At 33.2% G+C, this 16,783-nt stretch overlaps 2 protein-coding genes across 4 annotated transcripts in view; both read left to right on the forward strand.

The window, feature by feature from the left end:
• LOC135135426 (two pore potassium channel protein sup-9) overlaps positions 1–16,783 on the forward strand; it is an 81,936-nt gene that overhangs the window by 20,456 nt on the left and 44,697 nt on the right. The window contains exon 2 of the mRNA XM_064064468.1: positions 11,649–11,865. Coding sequence (XP_063920538.1) covers positions 11,739–11,865 — 127 coding nt within the window. The 5' untranslated portion in view covers positions 11,649–11,738. The remainder of the gene's footprint in view (positions 1–11,648; positions 11,866–16,783) is intronic.
• Positions 4,517–7,649, forward strand: LOC135135410 (uncharacterized). Of its 3 annotated transcripts, none has more exons than XR_010281532.1 (6): positions 4,517–4,851; positions 4,908–5,328; positions 5,387–5,488; positions 5,539–5,863; positions 5,979–7,396; positions 7,453–7,649. XR_010281532.1 is itself a non-coding variant. In XM_064064450.1 (6 exons), the coding sequence occupies exons 5-6, from the start codon at positions 5,785–5,787 to the stop codon at positions 7,247–7,249; spliced, it is 1,350 nt and encodes a 449-aa protein (XP_063920520.1). In that variant the 5' UTR covers positions 4,517–4,851; positions 4,908–5,052; positions 5,152–5,328; positions 5,387–5,488; positions 5,539–5,784; the 3' UTR covers positions 7,250–7,427. The 3 variants fall into 3 exon arrangements, 2 of the variants coding, with proteins under 2 accessions (XP_063920520.1, XP_063920521.1); XM_064064450.1 differs by lacking the exon at positions 7,453–7,649 and having other exon boundaries at positions 4,908–5,052; positions 5,152–5,328; positions 5,979–7,427; XM_064064451.1 differs by lacking the exon at positions 7,453–7,649 and having other exon boundaries at positions 6,219–7,427.

Genomic DNA, 16,783 nt, shown 5'->3' on the forward strand with positions numbered 1-16,783 from the left:
CATGTAGTTCCTGCTGGTAACAGGAGTTATCTCAGCATTTCTGCGGTTATTTTCTTCACTATCGTTTGGTCGTGAAAGAACATTATATATAATTTTATTTTTTTAAGATAAGCGAAGAAAACAGGCCTTTCTTCAAGTGTGTAGCGATAAACAATTTTATCAGCAATCGAATTAAGTATTATTAATTAGACTGCAAGAATTTTTTAAATGATAATTGTTAAGTATAATAATAAAAAAAATATTTATACATGAATAACTTATATTGCAATTTTACCTTCTTTACTTTCTTTACTTTAATACAGTAAGGTCCATTTGACGAATACCTAATCTGTTGGCCACACAATCTCTCTCTCTAACCTAAGACATCTAGATTTCTGGGAAAAAATCAATTAAATCAAAAATCAAAAAAAGTTATCAATTTATTTTGAGAAGTACGAAACCGTTTGCTCTGAAATTTAGTACATATCTAAATTATTATCAAGATATAAATCATCAAATTGTCTATTCATTCCCATCAAATAAATCCTGTTTAAAATATGCAAATAAAATAAATACGTGTGGCGTATTAATCCACCCATATTTTTAGAGTTATATGCGGAAAAAAATCAAAACACCTACGTACCCTTCAGATCGGATTTCCAAGATCGAAACTTGTCACATCAGATTTTCGTCTCTTACTTTCATAGCACTAAACCTTTTAGAAGAAAATTGGTCGAAGGTTATTTAGACAGAACTTCCTTCGCTCCAGAAGGGTAAATAACACCCCCTCAATCCCCCCGCTTCGAGGGTGTAAATTCCAAGGGGGCCCGGTCTGAACAAATGCGGACCATATGAATTATATTTAAAGCAGATAATCAGTGGGAAACAATGTATTCTTAATTCCAAGTACTTGTTTAACTTTAATTGTTTTGTTTATGTTTATGGTTTGAAAGAATTCGGCCATTAGCACGTCATATTGTATCAGCGCCGGCATTGAAGTAAGTAACGGTGGCATTAAATGCATGCATATGTATTAAAAGAAACTGACATTTGATTGATTTTATCTCTTCAATACAGAAAAGAGGACAAATTAATTAAGTAAGCATACTCGATATTTTGACAAAAAGTATACCTAGATAATAACAAGATAGTACAAGAACAAAGTAAATTGACTGATTCAGTATTTTTTTCAGTCACCGTGTATAAGCAAATCCAAAAAATATGAATCCAGTGATAAATTAGAAGTATAGACTATTCATATTTTGCACATTTTAGATGGGATTTATTCGGCAAAACTTTTAGATATTGTCATCACTCATCAATTTTTCGGGGTTGACTCAGATATTTTGATTAAAAAGTTACCATGCTTACAATAACGTCTGCAAAATTTCAAAGTATTAAATAATACATTTTTTGAGTCACCCTGTATAAGAAAATTTAAAAAATATGAATGCAATGATAAATTACAAGTGTAGACTCATCATATTTTGCACATTTAAGATAGGATTTATTCAGCAATATTTTGAGGGGAAGTCATCATTTTTTTTTAGGGGGGATGAGCAAATATATTTTGATCAAAAATTTACCATGTTTGCGATAACCTTAAAACATCTCCATGATTTCAAAGCATTCGATTTTGCAGTTCCTGATTAAATCAATAAAACAAATTCACACATTCATCAATTTTTTTGAGTCACCTTGTATATGCAAATCCAAAAAATATGAATGGAATAATAAATCACAAGTATAGACTCATCATATTTTCTACATTTTAGATAAGATTTTTTTAGCAAAATTTTGGGGTGACGTCATCAATTTTTTGGAGGGGATAAGTAAATATTTTCGATTAAAAATTTATCATACTTATGCCAACTGTAAACCATCTGCAAGATTTCAAAGCATTCGGTTTGATTCCAAATTAAATTGCAGAATGTTGTTTCATAATTTGTTTTTTTTTTTCAAAAATCTGGACGTTTCTGGTAAAAACTCAATTCGGAGTGATAAACTACATGTCTAGGACTATGTTATTTTATACAATTTAAAACCCATTTACTATGTACAATTTTGAAGTGACGTCATCGCATTATTGCTGGGGATGATTAGACAAATTTTGATTAGCGTTTTACATGATATTCCTAATGTAAATACAAAATTTGACAACAATCAGCCCAGTACTTTCGGAAATTATCTGTCTAATAAAAATCCGGACAGACAGACGGAGAGACACACGGACAGGTAGACGGACAGATAGACGGACAGGCGGGAGACATATTTCTTCGTTTTCTAAAGGTCATGAAAGGTCGAGAAAATGTAAAGTAGAGAGTCGGCCGATGGACTCGATTACAGTACTTCCTTTGCTTATGCTTGGGAAGTAAAAATATTGACAGTAAAGACTCGTCTCGATTCCTTTGTGTAATAATCTACAATAAAATTATTCTGCAGTTATTTAGACAGAACTTTCCTCACCCCTCAATCAAAATGAATTGAATCCATTTTCTTAGATAAATAATAAACTTTGATTGTGCGAATTTTATTTGTTTCCTGGTATTTCCTATAATTTTAAACAGAAATACTATGGGTACCTTAATAAAAAGCTGAAAAATAGCACTACGTTTCTTAATAAGTAAAACATTATGTTTCATTCATTCATTTTATGAAACAACCTGTATAAGCAATTCTAAAAGGTATGAGACATAGTATACACCCATATTATACCACGTGTTTCTTTTATTTGATGCAGCCCCTGTAAGTTTTTTATTTTTAAAGATAAACATATATTATAGTTCTTTGAGCAAATTTGTATCATTTTAAAAGATCACTTAAGTGATTTATGAAAAAATATACTATGTTCCATAAAACAAATTGGTCGAGGTTATCTCAACAGAACTTCCCTCGCTTCTGAAGTGCAGCCAAATAAATCCCACTTCTCTGAACATTTAACCATAATGAAGTAAAAACCAGCTCCCGCAGCTTATTTGACTTGAATTTTTTCTTCAATTTTTATTTTTTTTCTCCCTTCATTTTTTCGAGTTTTGAACTTTAAACTTAATTTTTCAATTTTTCAACTTTGCAGTTCAAATTATAGATTTTGCAATTTTTCGATTTGAGTTTCTCGAGTTTTCAATTTTTATTTATATTATTTTTTCATTTGGAATTTTTCGTTTCAGTTTAGGAGTATATTTTTGTATAACATTCAAATCATTTTAAAATACGGTTCATTGAGATGACGTTGGTAGGGCTAATTAGCTAAATTTTGGCTAGCATTTAACCATCTACATGATATTTCTAACATACATACAAAATTTGACAACGATCGATCCAGCAGTTTCGGAGATTACATGTCTAATAAAAATGGATACAGACAGACAGACAGAAACGGGAGACCATGGTAGAAGAAGACATGGTATAGGCATACGCATCTGGTGTGACGTCAAGTGGGGTGAAATTAGCGCGAAATTTAAAATACAATTCGTTATCCAACAACTAATTGACGTATTGGACAGAGCAATGACAACTCAAGCTGAAATTCCCTAGACTTCCCTAGCGAAGCTCACAAGAGTCACAAGGTCGTTGATGCCACCTAACGTCACAAATGGATGCGCAGACCATTTTTAAATTGGTACATCGGATGCCTATACCATGTCTCCTTCTACCATGCAGGAGACTACTTTTTTCGTACTGAAGGGGTCATGAAACGTCGAGAAAACATAAAAGTGGTAATTCTTCTGATGGACTCGAGTACCATACTTCCTTACCTCACGCGCGGGAAGTAAAAATAAAGTTGATGTCATTTCCGGCTCTATCGTCATTTTAAAATAATACAAATTTGTTCAAAGAACCACAGGTTTATTTTTAAGATTAAAACAGTTTCAGGGGTTGTTTCAAATAAAAGAAACACCTATATATTTGGAACATTTTAGATACTACATAAATATTTCGTTTTTTTTGAGACATCCTGTGTAAACTGAATTCTGAATAATAAAAGTACATAAAAAATCTCATTTCTAATGAGATTTATTTTCCAAAATTTTCAGTTGGCGGGAACGAGTTATTGCAAGGTATGTATAGATAAATACTGAGTGGCGGTGTTTACTGTGAAAGATTTAAAGTTAAAAAAAGGCTTCAAAATGGACAAAATAGGCACTGTAGGCAATTACCTCTTATCCATTAAATCAATTATGTTATTTCTTTTTGGTTACTCAGCATTAACTAAGGAAGTATTGTAGTAGGGTCCATCGGGCGAATGGATATTAGGTCCTCCGTTTCCGTCTCTCTGTCTGTCGCCGTCTGCCCCACGGCCGTATATAACAGGTCTGCGAACTCCCAGTTTAAAATGGTCTTTTTTGGAAGAGATCCCAGGAGGCCACGGGAACTTAAAGTTCCTAGCGCCGTCTACTGGACACTATGATGAAACTATTCACAAAGGTCGACCAATAATGAATGAAATTTGCGTAAAAATGTCCTTGAATGCAAGTTGTCAAAAATGTCAGCTTTATAGGTTAACTTTTGTGACGTCTTTTTGAAAGATGAGGAGGATACGGTAAATCTCACCCGTAGCTGACAGCTAGTGATACCAATAGTAAAATAAACGGTGGTGTAAAAACAAAATGTTACTAGTTTCGCGAAGTGGCGCTAAATTTCGCGCCTTTGCGTGAATGGTGTTTGGTGTCAATGGTGTATAACCTACCACCTACCACCCCACACATCGCCCTATGCTATCACCATAAAATTTATATTATTGCATCTGTGTTAACTTCAGGTTAATTGTTATAGTCAGGTGCTTTCGTGTTGTATTACACAATTTTGTTTGTGTTGTAATACACAATAATAGTTTACGATATAAGTGAAGTTAATAAATATACATTACTGCAGGTATGTGATATAATATAATTAATTTCAAGATTTTTAACTTACGTTTATAACAATAGATCTAGGAGTGGATTGTTACTGGTAAAGGGATGGATGCCACGAATAATATCATTAAATGTCTTGTGTGTGACAAAACATTTGTGTGCAACTCTTCCAAAAATCAACACATGCGAAAGTTTCACCAAATTATAGGAACAAGTAAAGGTAAGAAAAATAACATATCTTGTATATTATGTTCTAGGGAAAAACAAGTCCAAAAAGTTTTTGGTACTTATCTGGAATTAACAAAGCACTTTGAGGAAGAACATCACATCCAAACAGAAGAGGAAGTCATTAAGTGCAGTAATGTTGAAGAATTTAACAAGTGGATGCTCATTCAAAGAAAAAGTGTCAGATATACTATTAGAAGAAAAAATAATTGTTCAAATTCTAAAACTAATAGGAGAATTGTTTATTATGATTGTAATAGAAGTAATAATGGTCAGTATGATTACTTAAATGATGCTGATCATTTAACATTTAAAGTTTATTTCTGAAGGCTATGAAAGTAAAGCAGTTGCAAAATTGCCAAAAGCTGGAGGCAGCATTAAAATAAAGGGAACTTGTCCATCACGAATAATAGCAAATTTTGAGGAAGATGGTAATACATATTATTTTGAAAAATCTTCAAATTTTCATATTTTTTTGCAGGAACAGTAACAGTGAAATACATTAAGTCCCATATTGGACATGAAGAAGATCTTAGATGTTAGAGGTTAACACAAATTGAAAGGCAAGAAATAAAAAATAAATTACAAACAGGGGTTAATAAGAAGAGATTAGTAGAAGATGCAAGGCAGTTAGAAGGCAACAAAATTACAAGACTTAATTTATTAACAAAACAAGATATAAACAATATTGAAAGAAATATAAAAAAAAAAACGAGATGCTAATGATATGATTGCAACTGCAATAAAAGTTACAAATGAGTGGAATAGTGATGGAAAAAATTATGGTTTTTTATTTAAACAACAAGGTAACATTTTATTAATTTCATGGGTAAAGTGTATATTAAATTTAATGTAGAGAGTGTAGTAGTTAGCAGCATGGTTTTGAGTTGGTGTTGGGTGTTTGCTTAGCTTATTTTCTAGGGGAAGAGGCACATGCTTATTTAAGAAAAGATGATTTTGCGGTTGGGTTTATGAATTCGGTGATGGAGCATAAATTAAAAGTCCACAAAGATATAATTTATATAGATGGGACACATAATACAAATAATCGAGGATGGGAGTTAACTACACTTTTAGTGAAAGATGACAGGGGTGTTGGTTTTCCTGTTGCATTTTTAGTTTCAAATAGGAGAGATCAGCTAATATATGAAGTATTTTTAGATGCAATGAAAAATAGATTAGATGAAGATATAGAACCAACTTACTTTATGTCAGATGACGACCCCAAATATTATAATTCATGGGTTAAAGTGATGAAGAATAGACCAAGAAAATTGTTGTGTTCGTGGCATGTGATAAAGAATTGGAATATCCAGGGAAGATCCAAAATTAAGAATCCAGAAATAAGAAAATCTATGAAAACTGATATGGGAAAAATTTTGAGGGAGACTAATGAAAATCGATTTGCAACGCTGAGTGAAATTTACATGAAGAAATTAGCAGAAGCAGATGAAATAGAATGTTTAAATTATTTAAAAAAGAATTATTTTCAGAGTGAAGAGCGAATAAAATCATGGGCCTATTGTTTTCGGATCAACTCAGGAATCAACACTAATATGGCAATAGAGAGTTTACACAAATTTATAAAATATTATGAACTTAATAAAAGAAGATGTAACACCATTGAAAATTTATTGGATATTTTGGACAAAGTGGTTGAAGATAAGACATGGACTAGAGTAGTGGAGTTGCATAGACCTAGTTCTAATAGTTATCAGCAAAGAATGGTCAGGGAAAGTCACAGAAAAGCAGAGAGTATTGAAAATAATGTGGAAGAAGTGGGATTTGGTGAATTTTTGGTGAAATCTCTAAATTCTAATTTAAATTACAGAGTTGCCTATGGTGATCGTTTGTGTAAAAGTGACTGTAAACACATGTATTGTACAATATGTGAAATTTGTTTTCATCAGTACACATGTCAGTGTCCACAATTTTCAGTTAAACACATTACTTGCAAACATGTGCACATGGTTGCTTTGTATGAAAGGAAGAAGAACGAATGCATGTTAGGGAGACATAATACGCCTGTTGTAGTAGCAGAAGATCGTAACTACTGTCAAAGTGCCAAGAATGAAGAAATTAACTCTTTTATTGAAGAACAACAAGAAAAATCTACTAGTGATGGTACAATGGATGATGAAACTTTAAAAAAAATTCCCAAGAAACAATTTTCAATCAAATTAGAGGTTTAGGTATGGAGGACTATAAAGATTTTGTGACACAATTTCAAGAGTGGATGAAGAAAATAGATATGAAAAATACATCAAGGAAAAGAAAAATTGACAATAAACAGACATACTATCCTGTGAAAAAAAGTAAAAATTCTACTGCTGAGTGAAGTATTAAGCCTATTTTGCTAAACGTTATAACAAGTGTTTAAGTTTTAAAATTGTAGATGATTTGTGGAATTGGAAGACCAATGTAGCCTTTACTTGATTCATGTGAATCATTTTATAGTTATTATATATATACTTATTAGATTATAAATTACACCCCCTAACTTTACCCATCTGAGTGTTGCATTTTACGTCACATAGTTTTTAGGTTTTTATAAAATAATAATAAAATATAATAAACATATTTTTTATTATATTGCTGCTGTTTTTATTGAAGGGATGTAGTTATCTTTTCATAATAACTATTCTTATTGTATCGAAAAATTGAACAAATACAAAATATAAAATTAAAAAAGTGCTAGCCTGAGCTTAAGTCTATCTCCTTTTAATATGAACACGTTTTGCTAAAAAAAAATTAATCAAATTACTATTCTTTGTCATGAAAAACTTAACATTTACATTAAAATATACCTAACATTTCTAAACGAGTGAGGTGTTAGTGTTTATAAACACCTTTTACTTTGAACTTCCCGCGTAGATAATTTGTCTCCTTTTGTTAGGGACATGCATAGTTAGTAACATCACCAAATGCCTGTGCATTATGTTGGCAACCATAGATGGGTGAGAATTACCGTATCCTAAGATGAGGGGGAATATACGTCAAATGTCATGTCAAACATCAGTTCATAGTGCAAATAGTACAATTAACTACCACATGGTGGCGGTCATCTTAAGCTCCCACTAATGTGACTCGATCTTGAAATGTGTGGCAATTAGTAACTTTTATGAAATAGAAATATATCTGTGTCCTTGTTATGCTCCGTCTTTTCGACAGCAGGTATTTTTTGCTTCCGGTATGGCGATCCTGTTACTGTCAATTGGCCGTCAATTGCCTTGGTGGTAACACGTCTTCCACGACTGTTTGCTGGTTACCGGTGACACTTTCTCGTTGAATAGGGCTGGAGTTACTTTGGGACTGGAATAGTGTTCTTTCCGGTCCGTTAACTCAATAATTCTAGTACAGTCTGTCGTAACCTCAAATCGTAAACACATCAAACTTTCGTTGACAGATAGCGAAAATTACTAGCCTCGCGCTATCTTTGTTTAACACATAGGTTAGGTTCCTCTCTGTCGAATTCCGACCACAGGCAGTTTGCCGTACTTTCTAAAAGTAATAGTAGATCTAGTGACTTTAGCTCCCACAACCTACTACGATACCAGTTTTTAAGCGCCCGTTTTATGAAAATTTATGAATGGAGTTGAAACACCTTACTTATACCACCGTGGTCTGCCCTTTGTGACCATTTTTGTTAGACCGATAATCTCGAAAACTATATACCGGACAAATTTTGTTAAAATTTTTTCCAGACGTTAGGAAAAAAATCAAAATTTTAAAACAATATTGTGCAATTTTTAACTTCAAAACTACGAAACTAAATGCTCTGAAATCACGCCGAGGTTTTACCATTACTCAAAATTGATGACGTCATCTCAAAATTTTACCAGATAAATCCGATCTAAAATGTATGGATTTATCAAAACAATTATATTTTTAGAATTGTTTATACAGGGTAACTCGAAAAACTTAATGAATAGGGCAATTTATTTTCCCACCAACAATGTGATTAGAAGGATTAATTTTATGGAAAGTGGCTAAACTACGGTAGCAGGAATTTTTATTTCACCTTTAAATACAAATTTTTATAATACGTTCTTATATAATACATACTGAAAAATATTATACAGGATGTCTCAGGTAAAATTCCGCAGCCTAATATCTTAAGAACGGATAGAGACATTGGAATTCTATGAACGCCTTTGTTTTTAGCTTAAACAGCCAAGTTTAATTTAGAACATTAGAAGTATCATGCATATATGGCGTCGAGGTCGCGACACAAACCTATATTTTTTTTCAAAGGCAAAATACATTGTTTTTAACGGATTTTGATAGACTTTTAAATTACGAATACAATGAGATAAAACGTTTAGGTAATTATTTCATTTTAAATTAAAAAAATATATAATTTATAAACATAAAACAATTCAAGTTGGGTGAAATGAAGCACTTGCATTTTATTTTATAATCAACAAGATCTATTTTAAAAGTTCGAACTTTCGAAAAATAGTGGTACAATAGTTCTTTATTTGGCTCAATGTTCATTTTTTTGTGTTTACAAATTTTATTTTTTTATCAACTGAACATGAAATAAATATCTAAAAGTGTTCTATATCATTGTAATCGCAATTTAACGGTCTACCAGAATCCGTTAAAAATACATAAATAAATCTATTTTGGTGAACGTTTTACCATATACACTATATTCTTAACCAAATTCAAAAATTTCATATCCGATACTTTAGAGATTACATCTCTAATACCAGACGGAAATGGAAGAGCTGCTTTTTCATATTTTAGGATCAATGAAATGTCGAGAAAACATGAAATTGCAATGCTTCCGTAACTTGGACTAGAATTGAAGCTTTAAATTTGATTTCAAAAAATTACTGCTTGCAAAAAAATTAAATGTAAAATACATTATAATTATAATACTATCAAGTTTTCTTAATGCAATATGACAATTAAAGGGGAATGTACTTCTGAGTTTATAGTTACTTATAAATAAAGATTGACTGTAATCTGAGATTACAGTCAATCTTTATACTAATTACTAATCTCACTGGTTTTTGTTGGATAAAAAAAGAAGTCAAGACTCGGGCCGATTTTCCTATAGCGGGATTAAAAAACATAACGAATGCTTTTGAAACGTGACTAGAATTCTTAAAAATTTATTTTAAAAACTACTAATTTGTCGTAATTAAGAAAACCACCACCTTTGAATTAAATTGGTACCAAATAAAATTCCTCTAGGGTTTATTTTTACACTGTCAAGTTGGTGGTACAAACAACTCAAATAAAATAACAAAAAACAACGTTTTTGAATGAAAACCATAATCATCCTAACCTCAATTTTTGACAGCACATCTTGACACATAAACTTCCCTGTACAATGTTGTCGGTTGAGTTTTCGTACTATGTTGCCAGTTGAGTGGTCTTTTAATTTTTGATTAGACAATACTTTAATTCACTTCCTAGAACATTCTCGATTTTTATTGTTATAAAATACAACACTTTATTCCAGCGACAGTTTCATATTTTGATGATTTTGATATTACAACTTTTTAACATTTGCGAACGTATTTCACAGCTTTGGAAACAAATTCATATTTCATTCGCTGTAAATGTCACAAAAACTCGTAATTCACTGCTTGGTGCCAGAAATATCAAATGTCAAATGTCATTTGATTTTTGCTGCGGAAGTTTGTTGTTTTAAATTTAATTCTCTACCTCAAGAATTATTTCAAAAGATAAATATTTACACCATTTTCACGTTTTTTTTTGGCATTCAATTTTTATTACGTTACGTTTTCATAGATCGAATATTGTAAATCATATATTAAGAGGTTTCCTAACACTATAGGGGGAGAGCAGAAAATCAAGCTTTTACCACCAATTGTTGAAAAATGATTTGACGAAGTCTAATAGAACTCATTTAGGGCGACAATTTAAATATACAGGATGTTCTATTTATAGAGGGTGATGAAATTTGTAAATTGACGATTTTCTCATTCTTGTCATGAGATATCCTGTATTTTACAATACTTTACAAGATATAAAAATAATTTATAAATTTTATGAGACTAAATTAATAAAGAAATCAACATTCACTTGCCTAAACTGAAAAATTTTGTTAATCCTTATATCTCCGTTGTGACGTCGTTGCATAAGTGAAGAATCACTTATGTATCTGGCGTCACTTTCAAGTCAAAAGGACGTAGATGTTCAGTTCCAATTTCTACTAGTTACTGTTTTGTTGAACCAATCATTTTAATTGCGGTGTATGTGACAACCAAAACGTTTACTGTAAAATGCCACATATCCATGCTGAAAATGTAAAAACAGAAATAAACCACTACCACGAAGAGAGCGTTTGTTTATCTGTGCCTCTATCCACGTTAATTTTCAGATGACCTACCACTTTTTCATCATTTAAAAGCTAAACGTGTAAAACAATCTGGCAATTAACCGCGCTTGGCGTTTAATTCGTAATAGCATTGCAGGGGAAACCCCGAAGCGTTCCGCTCTGCAGAACCGTACTCGGGGATGCCAAGACAAACTCGGCCCGAGTAGGCCACTATTAGATTATCATAATTAAATCTGTGTTTAAGTTTGCTAAATGTTTGTGTTTGTTTGCAGGGGGTGTGATGTGGTTGACTGGAGGGGGGTGCGCGGGGGGCAGCTAGCGGCGTGGGAGCCCCCCGGCCCCAGCATGACGCGCGCTAGAGAATGAAGAAGCAAAACGTTCGCACGCTATCTCTTATCGTTTGCACCTTCACGTACCTGCTGATCGGCGCCGCCGTCTTCGATGCTCTTGAATCTAAAACCGAAAATCAACGTAAAGTCGTCCTACAAGGTAAAGCACAACATAAGCCAATTAAATCGATTCCGCCAGTGCGGGCTTTGCATTTTTTACTAGTTGTTTACTTCTCGAGTGTAAGCTAGCTAATACTGTTTTCTCGACGTTTCGTAACTTCTAGAGTTTGGAAGAGTAGGTCTCTCGTCGTCTGTTGGGGTTTTATTAGTTGATAATCCCCGGAACCACTGGATTGATTGCTGCGAAATTTTAGCTGGATTTTTAGAAACATCGTCTAGATGATAAAACGATAACCAAAACTGGTTTGATCATCCCTATCCCCATCGACAATTTGATAACATCGTTTCAAAATTTTCCATTTTAAACCCTATTAAAATTTATAGAATAACGTACTTTTACGCCTGTGGTTTATGAGCCCGCTTTGATTTTCTCATCTAAACTGTGCAAAATATTTTTAGAATTGTTTATACAAGTGACCTAAAAAAATTAATGAATGAAGGAATCTATTTTAAATTAAGAACAACTCACCTCATTATTTTAAGAATTGTAAAAATGTAAAAAATACATAACCTGTAACAATCAGGATAATCATTACACAATATCTTTCTAAAACTGTCCTTCTCTTCTAATATAAAGCGCTGACTAGACAAAGGAACTTTAGCATAGTTAATCTTCTGATAGAATGCCGTATACATCACGACACTAAAATGTACTATGTGCATACTCTCCATTTATCTAAGTTTTATCCTAATTATCATCATTTGTGTAAGGTTTAGAACATTTATTTTCTCAGTTATTACTTTTGTCTGCTGCCATTTCTGGTGCTATCGTTCAAACAGACTCAAGCTTGGCAAACGTAATGTGAATATAAATGGTATTATAATAATCCCGTAACAAATCGCGCTTGCTAGTCTAAATTTTCAAGTTGGTGCTTTTCGTGACGTTTTATAGTATTATGAGTTCTTATTTTTGGTTGAAAAATGTGAGGATTCAACCATATATTACATGTCTTAAATGTTATTGTTCCAGTTATTGGTTAAGATTTTAAAAGTAAGTGAATCAGTGCCAAAAGAGATCAGTACCTAACTGATTTTTTTTCATTTGTGATATGTTAAAATATAAATATTATAAATGTTATTACTTAAGCATATATCCAGTATCTAAATTTTATTAAGAAAAACTCACTTGAAACACACGCATTTACCTGTAGTAACAGTCCACAGAGTAACATATCCTCATGTTACCTTATATAGTTATCTTTTAAAAATTAAAATTCGTACTTTATTTTGAAACAGTTTTAAGAATCTGTTTTATTTTATTTCTAAAAACTTCCAAAGAATCTTGGAAGTTCTTAGTATCCTAATGACTTACTGTAACGATATACCTTAGACCGGACGCAAGTACATATTTTTTGAATTGCTATGAAAATTAATAACAACTAATAAAGAATATTTTTGCGGAAAATATCTTGATATGAAAACTCTTCAGGTAATTTTTAAAGGTAGTCGAAAAATGGTCCAAAAATAAAAAGGATGAGTACAGAAAAGGGGAGTTTTTGAAAAAGTTGTCTAAAAATTCACGAACGATATATTTCGTGAAAAATAAGTTCTGGAGGTGCAATTCAATTTTTGGCGACGTCGACTAAAAATCCACAACAAATCCTGAGACAGAGATTTCGGAGAGTTGAATAAAAAAATATAGCGTGTTGATGGTCCCAGATCAAAATTTTTGAAATATTCGTTTTCAAATTGAACTTTTTAAAATATCCCACAAATTATTGCTATATTTCATTTTGACGATTTTGGGAAAATCACAAATATTTTAGAGGAAATGGAGCAGAAACACATTCTGGAAGTCGAAATTAACAAAACATTTTTTTTATCATTTTATATGGTATTATTGTACTTCTAAAAATAAAACACCAATGGTTCCTTGAGATTCTTTCGGCGAGCAAAACGAGCTCTATTATGGTACTTCTAAAAAAACAATAGATCCCCAAGATTCTTTCAGAGGGTGAAGCGAGCTGAATTTTGATTCTGAGTTGTAAAAATTAAACACCAATTGGTCTCCGTGAAGCTCTCAGCGAGCAAAGCAAGCTGTATTATGGTGCTTCTAAAAATCGAACACCAATGGGATCTTCATAATCTTTCAGAGATCGAAGCGAGCTGTATGATGGTAATTTTAAAATTAAAATACCAATGGATCCCCTTAGCAAGTACTAGCTCCGCCCATCCGCCCTTTATTTGCTTGGAGAGTATGTAATTCGCCAAAATCAATCTTGTCTTAGCAAGTACTAGCCCCGTCCACCCGCCCTTTATTTTCTTAAAGGGTATGTAATTGGCTAAAATCAATCTTATCTTAACAAATACTAGTGACGCCCACCCGCCCGTTGCTTTCTTATTAGAGTCTTAGAGGGTACTTCATTCGCCAAAATCAGTTTTGTCGTAGCAATTATTAGCCCCGCTCTTTATTTTCTTAGAGGGTATGTCATTCGCCAAAATCAGTCTTATCTTAGCCAAAAATTTCATATTTTTTGAAAAACTGGAATACAGATTTCGACGATTTGAATTGAAAAATAGCGTATAAAAACCATTTCTAGAGGTCGAAAAGAATCTCTTTTCGTAATTTTCGAGGGTGCTCGGAAAAAGGTGAAAAATTTTATACTTGGGTGTATTGAAAATTGTGTTTTTGGAAAAATGTTTAAAATTTAACAAAAAATTCTAGGATATAGACAAAATTTTTGTATTTGGAGATTTTAATATGCCTTCTATCGATTGGTCCGCCACCTCTTACCAGGCTCACGATATTTCTTCGCAGTTACTTATAGACATGATTAATAATTCACATGTTAATCAAATTGTATCTCAACCGACTCGTTACAGGCTTAATCAGCAACCCTCATTATTAGACTTAATTTTAACTTCTGACGACAGCTCCCTAACTGATCTGATGTACCTAAGTCCATTTGGCAAGTCTGACCATGTAACACTAAAAATTAACTTGCAGCTGTGCTATGTACTTAGGCAAAGGGTCGACACGCTTTCCAAACTTGTGACGAAATATAAAGCTGTAAATGATGATCTCAGTAATGTCGACTGGACAAAATTGTTTAGTAATTCTTCGATCATTACGAATTGGGAGTCGTTCAAAAATATATTAGGTGACATAGTGGGTAAACATTCTAGTATTGTTAAGTCAGCAGATCATCTGTTAAGCCATGGATAAGCGGTAGCTTGCTAAAATTAGTCAGGAAGAAAAGATCGTTATGGCGTGCCTTTAAACGTACTTCCAGTGCTGCTGACTATCAAGCGCATAGGGCATTTTCAAATAAACTTTCTAATAAAATCAGAGAAGCGAGGGTTGAGTATGAAAAACGAATAGCGGAAAGTAAGGATCCCAAACGCCTGTTCAAGCACATCCGCGCTAATATATCGGGCCCAGTTAAAATTCCTCAACTTAAAGATGCTACTGGTCGCCTTCTAAACGACTGCAAGGTCATAGCGAATATTTTTGCAGAAAACTTTTCCCGAAATTTCACAGTAGAGCCTGATGCAAAGATTGCTGACATACCTTTTGAACCAAATTCCGTCCACATGGACGAGATTCAGTTTACTCCTGAAACAGTATTGAAGCTCTTGCAAAAATTGAAAACGACAAAGTCTCCAGGGCCGGATTATATAACTGCCAAAGTTCTGAAAGAATGTGCTACCTCCTTATGTGAACCGATTAGTTTTTTGTTTACTCAGTCTTTTAACTCTGGTACTTTACCTCCCGATTGGTTGACAGCTTTCGTCAAGCCCATATTTAAGAAGGGAGATAAATTTTGTCCCGACAATTACAGGCCTATCAGCTTAACATCGGTGGTTGTTAAGATCATGGAGACAGTTGTATATGACAGCACGTTCAAGTTTCTTTTGGACAACAAAATTATTCCCGTTGAACAACATGGGTTCGTTCCTGGTAAATCAGTTGGTACCAATTTGCTTTGTTGTTTATCAAATTGGACAAGGAATTTTGACTTGGATATCCCGACTGATATAATATACATGGATTTTTCCCGGGCGTTTGACCGTGTACCTAAACGTCGTCTTCTCCACAAGTTGCATTATTTTGGAATACGAGGGAATCTTTTGCGTTGGATCGATGCATTCCTCTCTAATCGTAGCTTTACAGTTAAGGTTGGGGATGCTTGCAGTTCAATTACTAGAGTTTTAAGTGGTGTGCCGCAAGGATCAGTGCTTGGTCCACTCTTATTTACAGTTTATACAGCCGACTTAGGTGTTCGACTGAAATCTCCTTTTGCGATGTTTGCTGATGACTTAAAAATTTATAATTCAGCGAATGATCATCTAGTTTTGTGTAGGGATCTTTTAACCGTCTATACCTGGTCAAATGAATGGTTACTGCCACTTAACGTTGACAAGTGTAAAGTGTTGTCTGTTGGAGCGAACAATCCAAGACATCTGTATTATATTAATAATCTTGAGCTTAGAAGGTATGAATCCTGTACTGACCTGGGTGTTCTGGTAACTTCCACATTATCATGGTCCGACCATATTAGTCAAGTTACAAGAAAAGCCAATAAAGTACTTTACCTCATAAGTAAAGTATTTACTAAAACTGATCCGTTAACTTTTTCTAAATTGTTTAAAACATATGTTAGGCCGATCTTGGAATTTGCTAACGCAGTGTGGGCCCCCATATTCCAGCGCGACAAAGATCTTCTCGAGTCTGTTCAAAGACGAGCTACGCGTGTTCCTTATGGCTACCATAGACCCCAGTATCACCAAAGATTATCAATTATGCAACTTCCGCTGCTTTCGAATCGGCGAGTTAGAGGTGACGTGATAACTGTATACAATGCTCTGACAGACGATAATTCTCCGATAAAGCATATATTTCCTCTCAATACAGACGGACGGACACGAGGGCATTCATACAAACTTCTTAAAGACCG

Source organism: Zophobas morio, unplaced genomic scaffold (assembly GCF_036711695.1).
Source record: "Zophobas morio isolate AGI-343-1 ecotype UQ-CSIRO unplaced genomic scaffold, CSIRO_AGI_Zmor_V1 ptg000024l, whole genome shotgun sequence".
NCBI classification, from domain to species: Eukaryota; Metazoa; Arthropoda; class Insecta; order Coleoptera; family Tenebrionidae; genus Zophobas; species Zophobas morio.

Excerpts from the sequence above, each read along its gene's own strand:
- LOC135135410 (XM_064064450.1), top strand. The coding sequence starts at position 5,785 with ATGATTGCAACTGCAATAAAAGTTACAAATGAGTGGAATAGTGATGGA. Across the intron at positions 5,864-5,978 it reads TTTTTTATTTAAACAACAAG|GGGAAGAGGCACATGCTTAT; the intron begins GTAACATTTTAT and ends CTTATTTTCTAG.